General features: G+C 43.1%; 1 protein-coding gene across 1 annotated transcript in view; it reads right to left on the bottom strand.

Moving 5' to 3' along the window:
* Window positions 1-24,277, bottom strand: part of JAKMIP3 (Janus kinase and microtubule interacting protein 3) — a 197,766-nt gene that overhangs the window by 70,189 nt on the left and 103,300 nt on the right. Inside the window, exons 6-10 of the mRNA XM_082267585.1 lie at window positions 14,473-14,592; window positions 12,293-12,439; window positions 11,767-11,901; window positions 6,023-6,058; window positions 1,759-1,818 (exon numbers count right to left, since the gene is read on the bottom strand). Coding sequence (XP_082123711.1) covers window positions 1,759-1,818; window positions 6,023-6,058; window positions 11,767-11,901; window positions 12,293-12,439; window positions 14,473-14,592 — 498 coding nt within the window. The remainder of the gene's footprint in view (window positions 1-1,758; window positions 1,819-6,022; window positions 6,059-11,766; window positions 11,902-12,292; window positions 12,440-14,472; window positions 14,593-24,277) is intronic.

The following is a 24,277-nucleotide window of genomic DNA, read 5'->3' as shown; positions in this document are numbered from 1 at the left end:
TCAGTATGAGATTGTGTTCACTGTACCCCACAAAGATTGAGTTCACTGCACCCCACAATGATTGTGTTCACTGCACCCCACAAAGATTGTGTTCACTGCACCTCACAAAGATTGTGTTCACTGTACCCCCCAAAGATTGTGTTCACTGCACCCCACAAAGATTCTGTTCACTGTACCCCACAAAGATTGTGTTCACTGCACCCCAAAAAGATTGTGTTCACTGCACCCCAAAAAGGATGTTGTTCACTGCACCCCAAAAAGGATGTTGTTCACTCCACCCCAAAAAGATTGTGTTCACTGCACCCCACAAAGATTGTGTTCACTGCACCCCAAAAAGATTGTGTTCACTGCACCCCAAAAATGATTTTGTTCACTGCACCCCAAAAAGGATTTTGTTCACTGCACCCCAAAAAGGATGTTGTTCACTCCACCCCAAAAAGATTGTGTTCACTGCACCCCAAAAAGATTGTGTTCACTGCACCCCACAAAGGATTTTGTTCACTGCACCCCAAAAAGATTGTGTTCACTGCACCCCAAAAAGGATGTTGTTCACTGCACCCCAAAAAGGATTTTGTTCACTGCACCCCAAAAAGATTGTGTTCACTGCACCCCACAAAGGATTTTGTTCACTGCACCCCACAAAGATTGTGTTCACTGCACACCAAAAAGGATTGTGTTCACTGCACCCCAAAAAGATTTTGTTCACTGCACCCCAAAAAGATTGTGTTCACTGCAGCCCAAAAAGATTGTGTTCACTGCAGCCCAAAAAGATTGTGTTCACTGCAGCCCAAAAAGATTGTGTTCACTGCAGCCCAAAAAGATTGTGTTCACTGCAGCTCACACACAGAAAAATGGATGTGGATCACTGACACCTGCCTATCTCCAATCCCACACCACACAGCAATATCGATTGTAGTTTGTAGAACACAGTTTCCCTAAAATTCAGCAGACTCTGTCCCTAACAGGATTGAGAAGAGATCGTAGATCAGGATTGAGTGCAGACCCCACCCCCCACACAGCAATATCGATTGTAGTTTGTAGAAGACACTGACCCTATATAATTCAGCAGACTCTATCCCTAAAATGCCTACAACTCGCCCTGCCTAAACACTCCGACCTGTCCCTCAATTCTATCCGGACACAAATGGTTTTTTCCTGCCTATCTTTCCCTAATCAGCAGCCAGCACGTTGATGTGTGCTCTGTCCCTGAATCTAAGCAGCATAATGACGCCGCTGCGGCTGCCTCGAACTTATAAAGACTTGGTCACATGCTTCAGACGGCCAATCACAGCTACTGAGACATTTGCAGGCATGGCTGGGATGGCTTAAGGCACACCAGTTAAACGATTGTTGATTGGCTGTTGAAAGCCCGCCATGAAAAGAGCGCCAAAGCATGCAAAACCCGGAAATAAAACGACCGAACACGGATTTTTACCCGAACATACAGTAAAGTGTCCGTGTCCGTGTTCGGGTACAAAAAATCCAATTATTCGGTACGAACACGAATAATACAGTCCGTGTTCGCTCAACACTATTTATAATGCATTAAACTTTAAATGGCAATATAATAAGATGATGGATGTAATATATGTGATATTTGTGCAGAAAGCTAATAAAGCTCTATGGAGGAACAAATTGTTATATTTGTGCTTCACTGGATCTGCTAATCAGGAACAGCAGTTACCAAGACAGGTAGATTTGTTTTCTATGATTAGTCCTGACCATAAAACTCAGAATAAAAATGGAAAATGCTTTTACCTTAGGGAGTTTTGTCATCTTTTTCCGCTGCTTCCGTAATCTTAAAAGCTTTTCTCGGTCCTGCACATATAAATTAATTGCACAGTGAAGAGAAAGTTTCCAGTTTGCATCTGGCATAAGAAAGTTAAAATATGAGCAATGCTGTGTGACTTCCAAACAATATGCATGGGAAAATGGATAGCAGGCCTATATCAAATCTGCCAGATTAAAAACTTTTTGGTTTTACACAGTGCCTAGTTCCCAGTATACTCAGGCAGACCATGGAGGTGATGTAAGACTTATTTTGCTTAGGAAAGGGCTCTGAACATCTTGTATGCTGTGTGCGTACTAGGGAAAAGTCACTTAAAAACTGTCATTGACACAGCATCTGACATGCTGTTTAATAGGACCAGGCACAAGGATGCCAAAACCGAATTCCTCTCAGGAAGTTACTAAGGAAAACTCCTGTTCTCTATAGAAAGTCAGTAAATCTACGACTGGCACATGGCACAAGGCCCATTCTCCATCAAAGACGGGAAGCTGAAAGTTCTTTATTCTGCAACTTGCTGCTAATACTGTTTAGAAAACATCACAAATGTAGTAAAATTGGCAAGCCAACTATTTTTTGTTTAATGTGGGTATTATCAAATGCATTTCTTGCACATTTGAGGTAGGACCATAGCTCCTTTCCCAAAGATCCAGCACACCTTCTCTCCTTCTCTGAGTGAAAACAGAAAGACTAGAGTGGGAGATGAGGACACTTGCACTGCACATCCTTAGACTCGGGGATAGTTTTGGCCAGTACTCAAGACAACAAGGCCAAGTAGGATTTAAGTATTGTTGAGGCCTGGTGCCCTACAGTCTTGCTCAGATGTAATCCAAAATCCAGCCCAGGTAGGTTGCATCTCTAATATCTAGAGATCTAGTAGATGTAAAGCTAGTCATACACTGAGAGCTTCAGCTGGTTCCCAATGCCGGATGAAACTTGATCAGTAGGTGGCTGTGGCGACACCACTCCCTCCGATATTCTTCAATTAAAAATTCAAAGGAACCAGGCGAAAACTTATCGTCCAAACAGATGCAAGCACTGTTTGGATATTTTGAAAGCTGGCAGTGCTGCAAAGAGGGATCTGTCCCAAATTAAGTTACAGTTGTAACCAGAGTGTAGTCATCAAAGTACATAATCCATTGTTGGGATTTAAAATGAACCTGTCGACAGGCTTTGGACATTTAACTTTTTTCATGTACCAAACAAGCAGTAGATGAGCATCACAGCAAGCCCTTACTGGCCTCTGTAGTTGCAGATATTTTGGAGCAATTGGTCTTCAAAATTCACAGCGCCCTAACCCTAAACCTTTAGACTATGCTTGGCCTGATAAATTATTTGAAATACCTCAAGGTGTGTCAGTAAGTGCTGTGAGAGCAAGGTGTGTCATCTTCAGGTGTACAGAGAAATTGCAAAAAAAATCAGCGGCTCCTCTAGGGGAGCTATTAGTTATAGTGCTACTACAACTGAAATTATATTTTTAATCCCAAACTCTATATCATTTATAAATACATTAAAAAGTAAGGGTTCCAATGCTAAACATTGGGGTACACCACTAATATACTTAGACCATTCAGAGTTTGAATCTTAAATTACTATCAAGATCAATAATACAACCATCAGTCCCTCCCATTATACCAGGGTTCTAGGTGTCATCCTGGACTCTGACCTGTCCTTTCAGCCCCAAATCCAATCGCTGTCCAAATCTTGCAGACTTCACCTCCATACCATCACTAAAATATGCCCTATTTTAACCGTTGAAACCACTAAGCAACTTACCAAAGACACAAGGTTTCCTGCGAGCAACCTCCCTACCTCAGATTTTTAAAATGCTGCAAACACTTCACTTCTCATAAAAGTGCACAAAGCCAATAAATATAATAATAGTGTTGCGCAAAATAAAAATCTTTACAGATGTGTAAAAAAATAAATGAATATATGGTGAAATATAATTATGTGTAAATCTCAGCCCTCAAGTTGCGGATCTTAAGCATATAATCATAGGACACTATATCATGAATAAAATCCAAGGCTGAGAAATATATAAAAAATGTGTTATTAAAGTGCAAATCACAGGTGTATGCTATACCATAAATATAGTCCAATACTAAGGGTCCATTCACACTAGCACGACTTGTCAGGCGACTTGGTCGCCTGAAAAGTCGCGGTAGGTCGCTCGCCATTAAATAGTACAGGACCTGTTCTAATAGGAGCGACACAAGTCGCTCCGACTTAGAAAAAGGGTCCTGTACTACTTTGGGGCGACCTGGAGGCGACTTGCATTGACTTAAATTATATGAAGTCCGTGCAAGTCGCTCCGAGGTTGTGGTGCACGCTGTGCGTCGAGGTCGCGGTGCACGCTGTGCACCGCGACTTCACAGGTCGCCCCACAAAATCCTGTCGCGGCAGTGTGAATGGGCTGTAAAAGGAAAAGGTGCAAAAGTGCAAACCACATGTAAAATATTGCAATAAATCCCAGTGCTAAAATATATATGTGTAAAACCATACAACATAAAATTCAATTATTAACAGTGATATTATATATAATTAAGTCCATGCAGCATATAAATATCAAATGTCAAAAAAGTCTGTAGTGGTAATTGGTGCGGAGTGGTTTTACCAAAATTTCTATAAGTGCTCAAGCCACCTGATTGTGGCGGTGTTCCCAGGCAAAGTGTGTGACCAGAGTGTCACAGATCAATCCTAATCGTGCAACCCCTTGTGATTGGGCGTTCACCTCAAGATAGATACAATCAGGCTCAAATGCAGGATATCCTATGGATGGATCTCTTCAGGAAAGCCTATCCCACCTACGGCTAAAAACCAAATATTCTGTTTCTCCTATCAGTTTATCCCTTACAGTTTTTACTTTTTGTTTCACCAGCCCCTCCCTATTAGATTAGAAGCTCACAGAAGCACAGCCCTCCTAACCCACTTGTGTTGAATTATATTGTTGCTGTTTTGTCTCCCTTTATATTGTAAAGCGCTGCGTAAACTGTTGGCCCTATATAAATCCTGTATGATAATAATAATAATAATACTCTCTGAAAATAGTCTTTTAGACAGCTTTCTATCTATTTACAAACTGAATTTTCTAAGCCTGCAGACTTTAACTTACACATTAGCCGTGTGTGGGGAACTGTGTTAAATGTTTTTCAAAATCTAAGTATACAATATCCATAACCATTTTTGCATACATCCTCCCAGAAAGAAGATTTGTTTCTTAAATTTGGTTATTCATGGATCCAGGTTGACTATTGCTTACAAAAATGTTTTCCAGCAAAAACTCTACTATGTAGTCTTTTATTAAACTCTCAAGTGTCTTCCTGACTACAGAAGTCAAACTAACTAGCCTGTGTTTACTTGGTAAAAGCTTTGATCCCTTTTTGGGTATAGGAACCGCATTGGCCCTACAACAATCCGGTAGTTAGAAATAATTAGAAGCAGTGGCTTTGACACAACTCACCTCATTGAGATCACATGTGTAAGCCATCTTTTCGGTCATTTCAATTTTGAGCCATTGTGGATCAATTAGGGCACATCTATCTGTTAACAGCTCACCCTGTTCACCAGTTTCGGAGATCCTGTTCTGTTTAATTTTAGGGATTAGAAGACTGCCAATTACAACTGTGAGAGGGTGAGCTGAGCTGTTGAAAGACTGACTTAATACTAAATCAGCAATTAAATCTAAGAATTTTGTGGCTCCCCCCCTTCAGGTGAAAAGTGCTAAACACTTGTTTAGTCTGGAGGGGAAGAAGTAGAGGAATACTTGCCTTATCCCTCACTTCCCTGACAGCTTGCATTCTCTTCCATTCCAGAGATATGGGCATGCTCTCAACATCATTATGTACAATGCAGCACAGTAGGTACTGCATTGTACGTGATGATGTTGTCAAGGGTGCACCTACATGACCAGTGAAGAGTATGGCTTTGTAGGACCTGTCATTCTGGGGAGAGGAAGCCTGTGGTAGCAAGTAATAAAAATATTTCTGCCGATTCCGTACCCCTAGACTAAATAAGCATTTTACACTTACTACACAAACAAAATGCTGATATTTATTGGTAAATCATTACTTCTGCAGTGAACTTTGAAGATAAATGACTCCATAGTGCCTTCAGCTACAGAAGTCAGAACAAGAACCCCACCCCCCACCCCAGTACAACTGTAGGGTTATTTAAAAAAAAAATCAAGATAATACAATGATAATGAGAATGCTTTGTGTCGTTATCAATACTTACAATGACGCTCTTCACGTATCCTGCAGTTTCCAGTGTCTAGAAAGACAATATAAATCTGATTAAACCAAAATGAAATAACTTTTTCTATAAACATCAATTGTCTTCTATACACCATGTATAAGCACATTATACTGTGTAGATGAGGACACTAATATTCATCCACTGGCTCTTTCCATTTACCTTAGTAAGTCAGTTATATTATTCTGATATCTTTGAAGAACAGCTAAGAACATTGAGGCACTTGTAGGGATATATATTTTAATTATGGGAACCTATAATGGACCAAGGATTAAAGGTTACTTAGTGGATGTGGGTCTGGTAAGGCTGCCCATTAAAATGTAGTAAATTCACGTGATCCAGTTATAATTGGCAAAGTTTACGATCATTTAGAAAAGCAATACCAGACAGGCAAGTGGAAGCACGGGAAGTAATAAATACTGCTTTTAGAGATATGTATTAAAGATTTAAGTCAGTTCCATTTTCTGTATCATAAAATGGAAAAACCCTTTCACAGCATGTGGCAAGCATATGAGGATTGCCCAGGTCTGAGGGTCATGGTTAGTTTGGCATTGTAATACTCTCTCTTTACTGCTCATCTCATCAGAAGGAAAAAATATTATCAAAACACACCATTGGAAAGAATACTGGCAGTAGCTTATATTTCCTAGCTATTGTTCTATAAGATCGATAACTTTTTTTCCATTATAACTATTTCAAATCTGTATACTAGCCCAAAAGTGCTTTATAAGAACACTGGCTTTATAGTTACTTCAGTGTTCTCATCAACATTATCTGCTGCTCCAGAGGTCACATGTAGCCACATATCACACTGGGGAATCTTTCTTCTGTGATTTGAAACTAACTAAAAAACTTCACTAGGCAGTTACCAGTTGATGATGTGCCATGGTTAGCTGCATTGATTAACAGGTGTAGCTGCTAAAGCTGGTGATTAATAGATAGATAGTCTATGGCCCCTTTCACATGTGGCGGAATCCGCCTTCTCAATAGGAGATCTCTCCACTGATCCCCGCTGAGCAGGCTGATGACAGGTCCATGTCTGCTCAGCTATACAGATCAGACACGGCCCGCCGCTCTATATAGGGTTGTCTGATGGAAACGGACTGCACGTACGTTTCCATGTGATTTTCATCTGATCCGCCGGACGGATGGCGAAGGTATCCCCATCTGTCTGTTTTTAGCGAACTGGAGCTGATCGGATGTCGGTGGGTGACAGCGGGCATCCCCAGCCCCATAGAGAACAATGGGCGGTCCAATTAGGTCCACCTGAAAAACGGAAAGGCGGACCCATTCAGTCCACTGGTGTGAAAGGGGCCTATGGGTTCTTTTACACTGGTGGCCGGTGGGGTCAGTAAAAAGAGGTGGCTGAGCTGGTTTTACTGCCTCCCCGGCTGGCCACTAGAATTCCAACATTACAGCCCAACAGGGCAGTACACATGCTGTGGCCGAGATTTTAGCTTTGTGGGAATTTTGACTGAGCTGCAGAGTTTGACACGTGGCTCTACCTGTCAATCTTGCCCATTGAGATCAATAGGGGGGTGGGGTGTCAATAAAAAAGAAGTGGTTGAGCCTATTTTACTGCCTCCCCGGCTGGCAACTAAAATTCTAACACTACAGCATAACAGGGCTGTACACATGCTGCAGCTGAGATATTTTTCTTTGCGGTTATTTTAACTTGGGCTGCAGAGTTCGACAGGTGGTACCATCTGTCGATCTTGCCCATTGAGATCAATAGGGCTGCACTATCACTGTGAGCTAAATGTTTGGCTTGTAGTTGCAGTGCAGTCCCATAATGTAAAATTGCCATTCGGCAATTAAAAAAAAGTAAAAAAAAGGTAGATCACTTTTTAGAGGGTGGTAAGCAATAGCAAAAGCCTTAAACACTCTAAGCACGGAATTAGAGTTTTGTTGTAACACAGACTTTTCATTGATTACAATTACTGTAAAGCTGACGTTTATTGAAATTGTTTTTCCTAAAATCAGCAGCAGGGATGGTATTTGCATTGAATGAAACTGTGCTGGTTGCTGCTATATTTGTTGAAATCTTAATTCCTCTGTCCCACCCCCGATACCCCTGCAGCCATGGTCTTCCAGCACTATGGGGTAATACAAGCAGTGGGACTTGTCTAAGGCACTCTTCAAATGTGACAACTAAACCTGCCCTTTCCAGTGCCCTCCTTCCTCCATTCATAAAAGTTGTACTATTTCTCTCCACAATGAAAAGCTCTCTATGAATGGAGCATGAGCGGATAAATGAAAAGTCCATCTCCTTTCATAGAAGCAATGTTACAGCTTTAATGAATGGAATTGTGGATGGCAGGCATTGTCAGTAATTTTGACAATTGAATGTAAATTGTCCAGCCTTATGTATTACCTCTGCAGCTCTGGAACATTATAGTTGCAGGGGTATGCGAGGGAGCAGAAGAAAGTAAATTTCAGTGAGTATAGCAGCCACCAGCACAAGGGACACTTCTCGTTCATTGTAAGTACTATCCCTTGTACTGATTTAAAAAACAATATTTAAACTAAACTTAGGCTTAAAAGTTTTTCAGGAAACATAAATGCTAAGGAAAGCAATTTTGAAGTTGCTTCATGGTCACTTGATTGATATGGCCCTTAAAATTCAGTGTCTCATAGTAAAAGAGAACCTGTGCTTGTTCCTGTAGGGCAAAGCAACAGTTTCAATGCTGGCACCATCAGCAGCACCCAGACTTGTTCCTTAGCTTCCCTGCTGCTCCTTTTAGCTGCCATGAATCAACAGAGAAGCCCTATGAAAGCTCCATGTCACGATTTGGAGACTACACAATCAGTGGCGTCACTAGGGTTGGTGTCACCCGGTGCGGTAACTCATGGTGTCACCCCAACCCCTTTTAATAATGTTTTTTTTATGGCACTGATGGCCACTCCAGACCTTTGCCGCTCGTCTCGTTTGCCTGCTCCCAGGACCCCAGCAATGTACAGTACACAGGAGGAGCCAAGCCGAGGAGGTGGGGTCAGGTAACACACCCACCATCTGTTCGTGACAAACACTGCTGGAGGAGGCTGCTGGTCTGAATAGATTATAACACACTGCAATTTCGGCGGCCGCGAGACACAGAGGCAGCGAGTGGTGGGGCCACAGACTGGCAGCTTCGGCTCCCGCCTCAGGTACACTGGTGTCACCAGTGTTGCCAACCTACCAGACTGAAATTCACTGACACGACACTCAAAATTTACTGGCACAGCCAAGTTTTTACTGGCATTTTCCAAAAGTTACAAAATGACAGGTTTATTGCAAATTTCAGTGCATAAGCTACAAACAAGTACAATATGCAATTAGCAATGTGGTTTAAGATAGACATTAAGGTAAAATAACATATTTCTTATGTTATTTTTGATATAGTAAGCCAGATTAGATTATAACCCATCAGATTTTGTCACCTATGTCAAAATGGAGAGATTTCCCCTTAATTTCTGTTCCATAGCCATCACAGAAAGTGGGGGGAAATCCCTGGAAGCCACCAGGATCACCCAAATATTATGTCCCCAATTCTAAGGACCGCCTGTCTGTCTCCATCACTCCATCCCTCCATCACCTCCTGTCTCCATCATCTTCTGACGCCATCACCTCCTGTCTCCATCACTCCATCCCCCATCACCTCCTGTTTCCATCCCTCCATCATCTTCTGACTCCATCCCCCCGTTTCCATCACTCCATCACCCCCTGTCTGCATCACTCCATCACCCCCTGTCTGCATCTCTCCATCACCCCCTGTCTGCATCTCTCCATCACCCCCTGTCTGCATCTCTCCATCACCCCCTGTCTGCATCTCTCCATCACCCCCTGTCTGCATCTCTCCATCACCCCCTGTCTGCATCTCTCCATCACCCCCCTGTCTGCATCTCTCCATCACCCCCTGTCTCCAACCCTCCATCACCCCCTGTCTCCAACCCTCCATCACCCCCTGTCTCCAACCCTCCATCACCCCCTGTCTCCATCCCTCCATCACCCCCTGTCTCCATCCCTCCATCACCCCCTGTCTCCATCCCTCCATCACCCCCTGTCTCCATCCCTCCATCACCCCCTGTCTGCATCTCTCCATCACCCCCTGTCTGCATCTCTCCATCACCCCCTGTCTCCAACCCTCCATCACCCCCTGTCTCCATCCCTCCATCACCCCCTGTCTCCATCCCTCCATCACCCCCTGTCTCCATCACCTCCTGTCTCCATCACCCCCTGTCCATCCAACCTTCCCTCCCACCACTTCACCCTCCATTATTTTCATTTTTCCATAACTCCATCGTTTTATCTCTTGGTCCATCCGTCCCTTGCTTCATTTGTCTGCCCCTTGCTCCATCTCTCCATCATACTGTCCATCCAAAAATCCTTGTGCCCTATATATCCCTCCCCCTTTTCTACCCTCCATCACTTTTATCCTATTATTCTGTCTGTCTCTCACTGTCTTTCCATAACTCCATCCCTCCATCCCTCCATCACCCCATCCCTATATCCTTTGCTCCATTGTTCCATTTCTCTGTGTCTCTTACCATCCCTCCATCCCTTCCTCTATCTGTCACCCAATCTATACCTCCATCCCTTACTCACTCCTCACTCTTTCCATCTCTCTGTCCATCTTCCTCCCCCATCACTCCACCACTCTGTCTCTGTCTTTCCATTTTACACTAATAAAAATGCTCCAGAGCACTTCCACTGCAAATGTGCTCTCTACTTACTCTGATAGGTATATGAATGGTAAGCACCTTAAGACCACCAAGCACAATAAATAAATAATGATCATACAGTATACAGTACATATACACTATGCAAATTTAATCTGAAAATCAGCCTGATCTGTCTGCTGCTGCCTCCCCTCTCCTGGCATGCTTGGATTTGTAGTGCCACAGACATGAGGTGGTAATGCAGGAGAGGAGTCTGTGCCTGAACTGGACTGATGAGCAGGTAAGGGATAGGGATTCTAGGGAGGTGTATTAGACACTGGGGTAGAATGTAGAAAATATCCACCCTTCAGAAGCAGAGTAGATCTCACACAAAAAAAAAAAAAAAAAAACACAGACAGCAGCCTGCTAGAGAGAGCCCATTCTCTCCCCCCTCCCTCCTCCTCCTCCCTCTAGACAACAAGCTACGGACATGACATGTTTATTGCCTAGTTTAGCTAGCAGCTTACCTTAGTGCTAGGCTAAACAAGTCCGTCCTCCCCTGCAGACTGCACTTCTCCCCCCTCCCGGCATCTCTTCCTGTTTAGATCAAATAAGGCGCGCTGGAGAAGGGGGAGGGTGCAAGAAGCATCAGAAGCACTCAGAAAGATCAGTGGAGACTCGTCAGGCAGGCTCCGGAACTGCAAGTGTCACAGACACAGGCTGAGACAGGCTGTTTTTTTTTACTGTCTGGCAGCCTTTTTACTTTACACTGGGTGTCACCCCCCCTCGATGGACACCCTGGTGCGGCCCGCCCCCCCCGCACCCGGCTCGTGACGCCTGTGTACACAATTATCTCCCTGCCACCATGTAAAACCTTGGATGCCTGAGCATCTAATCACCAAGCAACTTCGCTGTCTGGGAGTCACATGCTCCCCCATACCCAGAAGTTCAGGTACCAGGCATTTTGCTTTGCACCCAGAGGTTAAATGAAGAGAAGGCGCACAAAAAAAGGTACAGGTGTGAATGGGGCCTTAGACAGGTTATCTATCGGTCATGCATATAAGTGAGTGGAAAGAAATATGTCTTACTTTAGAGAGTTCATCAATAAATATTTGTTGTTCATTGATCTGCAGTCTCAGAAAATCGATCTCATTCTCTTCTCGACTTTGGTCTAGGTCATTCAGAGAACTTGGTCTTCTTATATCTCTCCCAACCTTTTGCCTCTATAATGATACATTTTGAAAATTAAAAAAAAAAAATAGTTAAAAAGTTGCAAGCTATATTTATAATATTTCCACTGTTGGCATTCAACTATGGGTCTGTGCTTGAAGGTTGATGGTGCTTAAAAAAGTACACCTGTCATAAAGAAATGTGGAGGCTGCCACTATAGATCTCTATAAAAATTCTAGTTGCCTGGCTATATCTAGAGTTAATAATTCAATCAGACCCAGAACAAGCATGCAAAAAAAAGAAAGTTAGAGAAATATCAGAGTTTCTGTCTATCTTCTTCTGTTCAAAATATTGAAGCCATTGAATTAGCATTAAAGCCAGGGAGCTAAAATGGCAAGAAGGAGCAGCCATGACAGATGCTGATAGTATTGAAACCGCTCTTACCATTTCTATGTTCTCCTGGGTTATAAACTTTAACTTGTTTTCCATGCGCCGTAAAGAATGGGACATTTCTTCATTCTTGCGACTAAGCCGCTTGTTTTTGTCTAGAATAGGCTTGTACTGACTTTCTGCTTCTCTCAGGCGTTTTAACTGGAATGCAAGAACACATCATTACAACGTCCTATCCCACTAATAAAATGAACACAATATACACAGAGTCATTAAAATGATAAAAAAAAACTATATAAAAACAAAACACTATAAAATATATTTTCAAACATGAATGTCTCTGGTATGTTAACAATTCACAACCCAGGTATGTGCCAGTTCATGGTACTATGGATATCCTCATTGTCATAAATTGTGCTTTACTTAAAAATCTCCAAATTAGACCGGCACTCAAAAACTGAAGATTTTCTGTGTTATCTGCTTTGAACATGGTAATTGTGCCTAAGTAGTGCCTTTAAAAAAGTATCTGATAATAGTTCCTGTGTCTTGATCATCATAGTTGTACATCTGAATTGTTAAATCATCTATAGCCATGGAAGACTCTGAAAGAGAGGGGCTGTATACGGCAGAGCAATATTGGGCATAGCCACTTTTAAAGCCCATTATAAAAGTTACAGGTGTTCCAGTGTCACATCAGTGTCATCAATGAAGCAGAGCAGGAGGACCTCAACTGTTCAGTGGCTCCTCCAGGGTTAGCTCCACACATCTAGGACGCATCTAAAGCTAACCATACATGGATTGAAATGTGGCTAGGCCCTGCTGAACTAGCCAAATTTCAATCCATGTTTGGGCAGGCTGATTGTACCCAAGCAAATCCATTGATCGACTTGAGTACAACCAGCCCATCAGGTTTTTCTACATATGATTACCGCTAACGGCTGCAGGCGTTAGCAGTAATCGTTGTATTCTGCCAGCTGGAAAGGCTTCCCCCTGCCAGCAGAATACAATAGCGCAGCGGGAGGCATTCCCCCACCAACACTGACTGTGTTGATGAGGGGAATCAAGCGATTTTATTTCCTTCCCCCTGTGGTGGAAGGAAATAAAATTCATCTATGACTTGCCTTAGGCATTGCTTCCTCTGACTTCTAGTCTTACGAGATTTGGAGTGAGATTTGGCAATGCCATTACTGTGCTGTTCACTGTTTTCCTTGCTGGAGACAAAGCTGTAGCTGAGGACCTGCAGTGCAAGGATCTCCCTGCTTCTGATTTACTTAGCCTGTGCTTTCTATACCTTTCCTACTGCTTCTTGAATATTTCCTCACCAGTAATCGGAAAAGCAGCTCTGACATGAAGAAGTAAATCCCTGCTTCTCTACCAAGATGACCCCTTCCACACAAAGACACGGAAAAAACCAAGGTAATTCAGTAATGAGGTAAGGATCAGCAGCATGAAGCCTACATTGAATACTGATGACTAGTCCTTTGGTATCTTGTGCTCCTTGCCTGAATAGCTTCTGCAGTTCAGGTTCTCTTAACGCTAGCATTGATTTTTTAAGAAAAGCTCAGACCAGAACTATTAGAATTGGGTATAGGTACCTACATCCTAGAATACTGAGAAAGCACAAAAGGGGAAAGGGGGGCTATACTTGGTTTGTTTATGTAATATTTATTTGTAATAAAAGTTTGGAATTTTATATAATTCAATTTGTTTTTCTCTTCAATATTATTGGTCTTAGGACGGTACCATTAAAGTCCCCTTGTTTAGCCCCACTTTCCCCTTTTGTGCTTTCTCTAGCATTGATTTTGTTGATGAGTGTGTATCAGTTTCAGAAAATGGTTCTTACACCTTGTTAAATGATGCTATGTAATAGGAGCTGTCTCCTTCCATTGATTACTGGTTATACTGTATAAAGAGGAATCATTTTTGCACTATATGTTTCAATAAAGGAGACCCTGCACAAGCAAAAAAAACATTGCATCTTTAAGATATGATGACTCTTTCAATAAAGAGGAAAATATGGTGGCTGGTGACAGATATTGTTTAAATATTCAAACTTGGCATATATGTTGATTGCTGTTCTATAAAGTAAGAGCAAACCAAAACTCTTGTCAGAAAATAAACACCCTAGTAATTAGCAGCTTAAAGGGACTTATTTTAAAGCATATGCATAGGTCTAAAATGCTAATATTTACTGCTAAATGCACTGGATGCATCCTGTTAAGAGACAGACATACCAGTTCATTCCTCTCTTCAGACAGTAGAGCATTGCGGTCTTCTAGTTTCCGGATAATTGCACTTAACTCAGCAATCTTAAGTTGGAAGCGACGAGCATCCTTTTCATCCAACTGCTGTTCCTGAAACAAAGACCCACTGCAAATAACTGAACTCGTGATTAATGTGGCCGCAAAGCCAAAGACTCCAAAAACGCATTGACACCCCCAACCAAGAACCAGACATGTGACACATATGGAACAGGGGGCATTAGGGAGGGGGAAATGTATGTTCATGAAAGCACAAAGAAGCCACAGACACCAAATGAACAAACTAAAAAAAATCGCTGACATCTTTAAAGCTTTCTCAACCTACCTAAAATACAAATTACATTTCAACCACAGTACTCACCCAAAGGCTGTTCTATTCTGCAACAGCAAAATTTGATTCTTGATGAAAAACAGCTGCCTTCAAAGACAACTGACTCCCTACAGCATAACGCCAGCTACCTATTCTGGCTCCGTATTGTCACATACAGCTTAAGGATTGTTTTCCCTCTTTACCCAAAGAACTGTCGCTCTAGAATTGGTCCCAATTTCATCATCATTATACAACTGGTGCAGGAGAGACTTTGGGTTAACAACCCTCAGAAAAGCTATGCAAATAAAAAAAGCCATCATAGAAGCTGCAAAATGCCTTGTTGCAAATCCAGACTGGGTTTTTTTTTTGTTCACGCACTTAAATAAAGGAACAAGGCACACAACACTAAAGCAGAGAAGCAAAGCTTGCATGATCTGTTAGCGCAGAAGATGGATTCCACTTTCAACAAGCAGTAATAAAAAAAAACAGGATTCCAAAAACAATTGGAGGCAAATGATCACATATTATATAAGAATATAGAAAGTAGCAGCATCACACAGATGAGCCAGAACCTAAACTGGCATTGCTTCTGAGAGTCAGGCAGGAGCAGCCTTCATATGGGATGGCAGCTGTCCTGACAGGTCCTGTTAGAATCAAGGGAGGCTTTCCTTAAGCAAAAATGGTGTCCTCTCCCACCAAAACTATGTAAACATAAAGACACATCAAACTGAGGAAAAATAACTAAAAAAGTAATGTAAGTAACGAAAGTAAGTAATGAAATAATTAAAACACGTAGTGAAAACTCTAGACAAAAGAAAGCCAAACATTGATGTCTACTCTATGTAAGCAAGCCACAAACCAGGTATGCACCAAGTGATTCTCGGGGCATGGGACTGTAAGCCACTGATACTACCTCTTGTTACTGATTGTGTGAACAGTGAACATCTGCTTCTCAATGGACACTGCCACACGCTGAGTAAAACATATATATATATATATATATATATATATATATACACAGTATCTCACAAAAGTGAGTACACCCCTCACATTTCTGTAAATATTTTATTTTTGCATGTGACAACACTGAAGAAATTACACTTTGCTACAATGTAAATTAGTGAGTGTACAGCTTGTATAACAGTGTAAATTTGCTGTCCCCTCAAAACAATTCAACACACGGCCATTTTCCCTCCCTGGTGTTATGTGACTCATTAGTGTTACAAGTTCTCAGGTGTGAATGGGGAGCAGATGTGTTAAATTTGGTATAATTGCTCTTACTCTCTCATACTGGTCACTAAAGTTCAACATGGCAAATCATGGCAAAGAACTCTCTGAGGGTCTGAAAAAAAGAACTGTTGCTCTACGTAAAGGTGGCCTAGGCTATAAGAAGATTGCCAAGAATCTGAAGCTGAGCTGCAGCACTGTGGCCAAGACCATACAGGAGTTTAACAGGACAGGTTCCACTCAGAACAGGACTCGCCATGGTGGACCAAATAAGTTGAATGCACATGCTCAGTGCCATATCCAGAGGTTGTCTTTGGGAAATAGACGTATGAGTGCTGTCAGCATTACTGCAGAGGTTGAAGGGGCAAGTGGCCAGCCTGTCAGTGCTTAGACCATACGCTGCACACTGCATCAATCTGCATGGCTGTCATCCCAGAAGGAAGCCTCTTCTAAACATGATGCACAAGAAAGCCAGCAAACAGTTTGCTGAAGACAAGCAGACTAAGGACATGGATTACTGGAACCATGTCCTGTGGCCTGATGAGACCAAGATAAACCTATTTGGTTCAGATGGTGTCAAGCGTGTATGGCGGCAACCAGGTGAGGAGTACAAAGACAAGTGTGTCTTGCCTACAGTCAAGCATGGTGGTGGGAGTGTCATGGTCTGGGGCTGCATAAGTGCTGCCGGCACTGGGGAGCTACAGTTCATTGAGGGAACCATGAATGCCAACATGTACTGTGACATACTGAAGCAGAGCATGATCCCCTTCCTTCAGGGACTGGGCCGCAGGGCATTATTCCAACATGATCATGACCCAAAACACACCTCCAAGATGACCACTGCCTTGCTAAAGAAGCTAAGGGTAAAGGTGATGGAACGGCCAAGCATATCTCCAGACCCTATTGAGCATCTGTGGGGCATCCTCAAATGGAAGGTGGAGGAGCACAAGGTCTCTAACATTCACCAGCTCCGTAATGTCGCCATGGAGGAGTGAAAGAGGACTCCAGTGGCAACCTGTAAAGCTCTGGTGAACTCCATGCCGCAGAGGGTTAAGGCTGTGCTGGAAAATAATGGTGGCCAATGGTGGGGACATTTTCACTTTTGTGACATTTTCACAAAAGTGAGTACAGCGGTGTATTCACTTTTGTCTTGTTTAGACATTAATGGCTGTGTGTTGAGTTATTTGGAGGGGACAGCAAATTTACACTGTTATACAAGCTGTACACTCACTAATTTACATTGCAGAAAAGTTTCATTTCTTCAGTGTTGTCACATAAAAAGATATAATAATATATTTACAAAAATGTGAGGGGTGTACTCAATTTTGTGAGATACTGTGTGTGTGTGTGTGTGTGTGTGTGTGTGTGTGTGTATATATATATATATATATATATATATCCCAAAAAGAGACCCCTGCAAAAAAAGAGGCCTAATACTTACTTCCCTGGAAGACAATGGTTTCTAACTTCACACTCTTGAAGTACTACAGTGGCTGAAGAATATTCAGAATTTAGGTGTGCTCTGGGTGTCCCATAGACTCTTCCAAGAGTGTTGGATTTCTGATTATCCCCCTTGTGCTCAGTGGTCCCAATATATGCCGACTCCTATGTTGTTAAAGACGTACCATAGAGGACAACAAAAAATTATCAAAGATCACAGAGGGGAACCAGACATCCGACAAAGCCAAGAGTAAGTACAGCCCGGAGCAAAAGAGCAAAGAAATAAGCGCAGGGCAGCATTACTTGGCCAGCAGTGGAATTGTCCTAGCAAGGGTTAACAAGTTAGGCAGTCGTGGGGGTTTCCCTTCTATTGGTCAAGGTGCAGTTGACAGGGAGGGGCTGTAGAGGGGGGAAGTGAGCTCACTGCATTCTTTCCCGGGCAGCAGTTCAGCGTGGGTGAAGAAGCATTCCCGCCCACCCGCCCCTACACTGGAATGTCTGTTTCATGTGCTTGTTTGCTGATTTTTGGTTGGGGGTCTGTAGCGGAGTAGCAGTATGATCCACGATATATCCACTAGTAGTCAGACACAGAATTCAATAATCCTGGTAGCGTATAATATTCCCAACCCTCCAATAACCAGACGACACATAGCTTGGAGGTCAAACACTAGAATGCCTTGTTTATTGAAAACACAAGGGATCTACACTCTCCCAAATCCCCTCCCTCTTCGAGACATTCCACACACAAAGCTGAACATCCCATAATAACCTTACTCTGCCAGACAGAAACAATAGGACAATAGAAGGCAGGTATTTAACAATAACAGACCCCCACCCATCTCCTGAGGGACACTGCTCAGACATATGATAGTCCCAAGTGAAAGAGTTCTCACTCTCTCCACACAAACCACACTACAAACACTTGATTCTTAAAGGTATACACATGCAATAAACATAATGCATACACGAAGGACAATATACAGTGGCTGTGTTGGCCACAATGCTCCCCAAGAACCAAGCCGGCATACACAGTCTGATCCTAACGGATCGGCTTGGGGATGTTCAGTGAGTACTCACAGGTCATTTTTCCAGTTCAGTCTGTCACGATAACCCGTCAGCATTGCCATTCTGTTTTCCGGGGCGGTAGTGAATAGTAAAGTCATACGGTTGTAACGCCAAACTCCAGCGCAACAATCGGGCATTGTCCCCTGCCACTCGGTTTAGCCATACCAATGGGTTGTGATCCATGAGTAGGGTGAACTGTTGTCCATACAAGTAGGGCTGAAGCTTCATTCCCTGGGGAGAAGCTCTCTGCTCAAGTAGGCTACGGGTTGTTCTCTGTCATCTTCTCCAACCGGGCTCAATACTGTTCTTAATCCAAACATTGAAGCGTCTGGACCTCAGAAGGCCATTAGGTCTCCGGGATGTTGGCCTGGGATCTGGACTGGCAGGAACGCTGAGGGCAACTGGCCTAGATTGTTCCCCAGTAAGATGTTGGTGGGGAGCTCCCGTATCAACCCCACATCAATCAGTCCTGACACGGCACCCCAATTCAAGTGGACCCTCGCAGTGGGTAGTCGGTGTACTGCTCCCCCTGCCATCCGTACCACTGCTGAGCCTCCGGTTCGGGCGGCATCTGGAACCAGGTGTCGCTTGACCAAGGTGAGAGTGGCTCCCGTGTCGTTGCACCGGGTTAGCTTCATGAAGGGTACCCCATTGCTCCTTGGTTTGTTTGAACCTGGGTAAGACTGGGGAAACCTCTGTGGGATAGTAGGGGACCGTTGTCCGTGCTGAAGGGGGTGACCCTGGTCGGATCCATGCAGCTTGGTTCCTGCTCTGGGTACAGTCTCGTCGATAGTGCCAAAACTGCTTGCACCTGTGGCACTGTACCCCACTGTGGGATGGGTATCTAGGTGTCTGGTGTTTGGAGGAGTTTCTCCCCGTCTGTGGTAGTAGTGGTCCTGTGGTGCGAGCCTGCTGCCGGGTAACAACCGAATAAGCTTTGTGGATGGTAGATTGGGGAACAAAAGCTGAAGTCAGCTCCCCCAGGTCGTTGCCCAAAATAACGTCTGCGGGTAAATCCTGCATCATGCCCACCTCCACATTCCCTGACCCAGCTCCCCAATTCAGGTGTACTTTCGCAGTGGGAACTTTGAAAATGGCTCCCCCTGCTACTCACACAGCTACAGAATCCCCAGTGAGTTGTCTGGATGCTATAAGGTGATTCCAGACCAATGTGATGGTAGCCCCAGAGTCACGTAACCCTTATAGTTGTCTCCCCTCCAGGTGAACAGCTTGTCGGTGGTTTTGTCGATTGTCCGATGCCGCTTGGATAGGGTTAACCTCGTGTAGGGTGCCCAGGGGTTCCTCCATTTGTATTTGTGTGGAGGGTTGTAATGCAGAGGCTGCTTGGTAACAGTGTACAGCGGCTCGAGGTGCTGGTGTGTAGCCCTGATTCGGCCAGGGTTGACGAGGCCGATTTCGGGGACAGTCTTTCTGTATGTGCCCCATTTGGTTGCAGAGATGGCACAGGGTATGGGCTTGTGGTTGGTACCTGGGGTACTGACTGTTACCTCCTCCTGAACATAGGTGTGCTGGTTCGGTGACTGCTGGTCGGTGATAGGGTTGCTGGGCAACTACCCTAGGCGGTGGTCGTTGTTCCCATCTAGTGTCTTGGTGCTCATCTGCTAATTTAGCAGCCTCTGGAAGGGTGCAAGGTTTACGGTCCCTTACCCAGAGCTGCATTTCTTGAGGTAGTCTCCGGAAAAACTGCTCCAACAATAATAATTGCAAGACATCCTCTCGTGAAGTGGCTTGTGCTGCATCTAACCATCCGGTGGCCGCCCTGTGCAAACGATGGGCAAACTCAGTGTGGGAATCTTGGTCCTGCTTTTTAAGATCCCGGAATTGGAGTCGGTATCCCTCGGAGGTGATGGCATACCTGGTCAAAATCGCCTGCTTAACTTTCTGGTAGTCCCAGATGTCGGCATTAGGGACTGCCCGATACGCATCGGCCGCCCGGCCAGACAATTTCCCAGCCAATATCTGTACCTGATCCTCTGGGTCAATGTTATGTAACTGGCACAGCCTCTCGAAGTCTTGCAAATACCCATCTATTTTTCCCTCCGTGTCCGTGAAGTTTTCAAATGCCTGGTACGGAATTTTGGGTTTACCTTGCGGCATGCTGAGTGGAGTTGGGTGTACTTGGAGAGGTTGTGGCTGGGGCCCCCTTATGGCCATGATGTATTCATGTACGTCCGCTGCGACCCGTTCATGGGTTTCCATTCATGAGGTACTTGGATACAACGCTATCCTGCTGCGAAATTTCATTTCAAATTCTCGGTCTGTTTCTGGCCTTGCATCCATGGCTGCTCTGTCTTCTTCCATGAGTTCTTCGATCAGTGTCGCCTTGGTTTTGTTGCTGGCTATCTTGCCTCTTGCCTCCAGCAATGCTTTCAATGTCTGCCGCTTTAGCCGTGTATAATCTGTTCCCATTCACCAGCCTTTCATGTAGTTTTACGTACTGCCCAACTCCGGTTTCATCTGAATGGTTTCTTTTCTCTTTGTTCGCATGAATACTGCCGAACGCTGCTTTGCTGTGTGGATAAATATCCCGTCGCTTGCCATCAATTGTAGCGGAGAAGCAGTATGATCCACGATATCTCCACTAGTAGTCAGACACAGCATACAATAATCCTGGTAGCGTATAATATTCCCAACCCTCCAATAACCAGACGACACATAGCTTGGAGGTCAAACACTAGAATGCCTTGTTTATTGAAAACACAAGGGATCTACACTCTCCCAAAACCCCTCCCTCTTCAAGACATTCCACACACAAAGCTGAACATCCCATAATAACCTTACTCTGCAAGACAGAAACAATGGGACAATAGAAGGCAGGTATTTAACAATTACAAACCCCCACCCATCTCCTGAGGGACACTGCTCAGACATAGTCCCAAGTGAAAGAGTTCTCACTCTCTCCACACAAACCACACTACAAACACTTGGTTCTTAAAGGTATACACATGCAATAAACATAATGCATACATGAAGGACAATATACAGTGGCTGTGTTTGCCACAGGGTCTTTGGAGGTGTTTCTGGTAAAACCTGCTGTACTTAGCAGCTGAGGGACCCATCTAAGGTATGGAGTCACCTGGGGAATGCCAGTTAATAGATGGGTTAACTGGTATTTTAAATTGGGAGGTATCTGCTGTGTGTTGAGGTCGTCCCCGAGCCGGTGCTGCGGCTGGGGACAGTTAAGAGTTACACAGATACACAAATGGTACTTGGTATTTGGGGCCTCCAAAGATCGGCAACCTTATGTTATCTTTTATTATAATATTTTGGTTCCTGTTCTAAGGAACGTGTTATATATATTTTGTCATTGGTTAATAAATGGCCACGTTGGCCAATTTTACTCCAATAAAGGTGTCCGTGTATTTATTGCAGGAAATTTATTGAAAGGGTTTGGAATTTGGGATAAGGGTTATGGTAAGTGTCCAAATTACATCTGGGGTGCCTTAGTCATGTTGGATGCTGAAAAATCTCCAGCTGCATAGACCTTCAGAGAGTGAAGTCATAATTTTCTGTCCACTGAAGAGGTAAGCATTTTATCTCTTCTTTTGCAATGGACACTATTTAGACATTTTTGGGATAACAGGGTTTACTTTGTTCTGCATTATTGTTGCAATACAATAGAATGTAATAGAACATTTACTCTGGGTAGCAGTTTGCCGCAGTCCAGCTGCAAAGTAGCATCAAGACGTGCATCCTTCTGCTTTAGTGCCCCTCCCTCCCCAGCAACCTTTAATTTTCTTTTCCAGCTTCTTCATTCAACTACCTGGAGCTAGAAAACCACAGTAACTCCAGGTACAAGAGAGCATGTAACTCCCTCCACTTCCTCCTTTTTAAAAGTGCTGGTCCTCGGTAATTGTCCAGCACAGAAAAACAGTCCACAATCTTGAGTACTGTAAGCTCTGTAAGCTATCGTTTTCTTACTCTCAAGGGCTGAATGGAGCAGTGAGAGAGCTCCATTCAGCCCAAAGAAGAGTAAGTGTTGCTGGACAGGGGGGCGTTAAAGTCAACTTGTAGCTGTGCCCTGCATAAGTAAAGAACAGGGATGCTTGAAGGCCCCAGCCTTAATTTTACACTTCTAAATACCTGGACAAAGGCTGCATGTATTATTTATTTAATCTACTATTTTGTTTTCAAAAAATATGTACAATAGAAAATGGAATCCACAAAACTCCCTTATGAAAAATGCCACAAAGCATGTACAAGACATGTTATGCAAAAAGCAAGCAGAGCCAAATTTTTAGAATACAGTGCCGGATTTAAAAAGTGGTAAAAGGGACAATTGCCCTGGGCCCCCCGCCAGAGTTGCCCCCCTGCCTAAAGGGGTCCAAGACTTTCTTTATAAAAAAATTAAAAACTTTTTTCCCTCCAGCCTTCAGTATTGTGTTAGTTGAGAAAATTGTTCAGTTTGCAGCCTTTGCCAAGCTCCGGTCATGTCTCAATCCATCTAAATAGGACGTTTTATTATATGATGACGGGCTTGCTAATGCCTTTCCAGGTGTTAATGTAGTTCTTACAATATATTGATGATATACATGATGGTCAGTAGTTGTTCAGGAGAAAGATCATTCAGCAAATTGGTATTAATAAAGAATTATCTGAGAACCATGATGACCTATAAAGGACTTAAGCTGGCCATAAATTATATGATTCTTTCCTGCAACTACAGGTTACAGGAAAAAATGGCTTGAGCTATTGTGTTCTCCAGGCAGGGGAAGGAGCCTGAGGAGCAGTGTTAATTTTGATGTAAAATATCGATTTAGTTTTACTCAGTCTTTTGACGAAAAGACCATTTTAGTTTTAGTCACATTTTAGTTATCTGATTTGTTTTTGTTTTAGTCTTATTTTAGTCGACAAAAATCTCCAGTACATTTTACTCTAACAAAATCGAATGGGCTTAGTTTAACTGTAATGCATTTCTCTAGAATTTCCAAACTTATTATAAACTCTTAGAATAAAAATCTAATAACATGTTATTTTTTATGATATATTAAGGTTTGAACATGAACTACAGACACAGATTTAGCTGTTCTGATATATAACCAGTGTTAATTTTTAAGTCAAATTTTACTTTTGACTAAAATGCATATTTAGTTTTGGTTATATTTTATTCATCTGAATTGTTTTAGTTTTTTGGACTAAAATAGTGTTAATTTTGTTGGTGAAAATATATTAGTCAACGAAAGTAGCGCTACTGAGGAGCCATCCTTGCCAGGAGAACACAGTAATTATTGCTAGCGGCTATAGCTACTGGCAATGAATGCATGTAAAGATCCGGCATGCTGGTTGTACCCAAGTCGATCTATGGATCATAGTTCAAATCTCGGCTGGTCCCTGCTGAACCGGCCGAGATTAGAACTGTCTATGGCCAGCTTGAGTGCTCTGGACCTACTGGCTGTCGAGAGCAGTGTCCTCAAGATGATACAGGTTGAAGATTTCGCAGATTCTAATTGCAGACTTTTTGTAAATATTGTAGTGTGATGCATAACTGTGATGTATGACTTGCCAGGTTCCAATTATCTTTTATTAACTGTATTTTTAGTCAATAAAATTGAGAAAAAAAAATCAAACAAATGTCCTCTTCAGAACCTAACGTTTTTTTAGAACAAATGTGGTTTATCAATTTTTTCAGTTCACATTTTTATTTGTCATATAATTTAATCTCTATGTTGAGGGGCCCCCAAATTTAAAGTGCCCCAGGCCCCACAAGGTCTAAAT

This window comes from Pelophylax lessonae, assembly GCF_965119305.1.
Source record: "Pelophylax lessonae genome assembly, chromosome: 9".
NCBI lineage: Eukaryota > Metazoa > Chordata > Amphibia > Anura > Ranidae > Pelophylax > Pelophylax lessonae.
The sequence above is the reverse complement of the archived record's forward strand: the minus strand, read 5'-3'. Positions and strand labels throughout refer to the sequence as shown.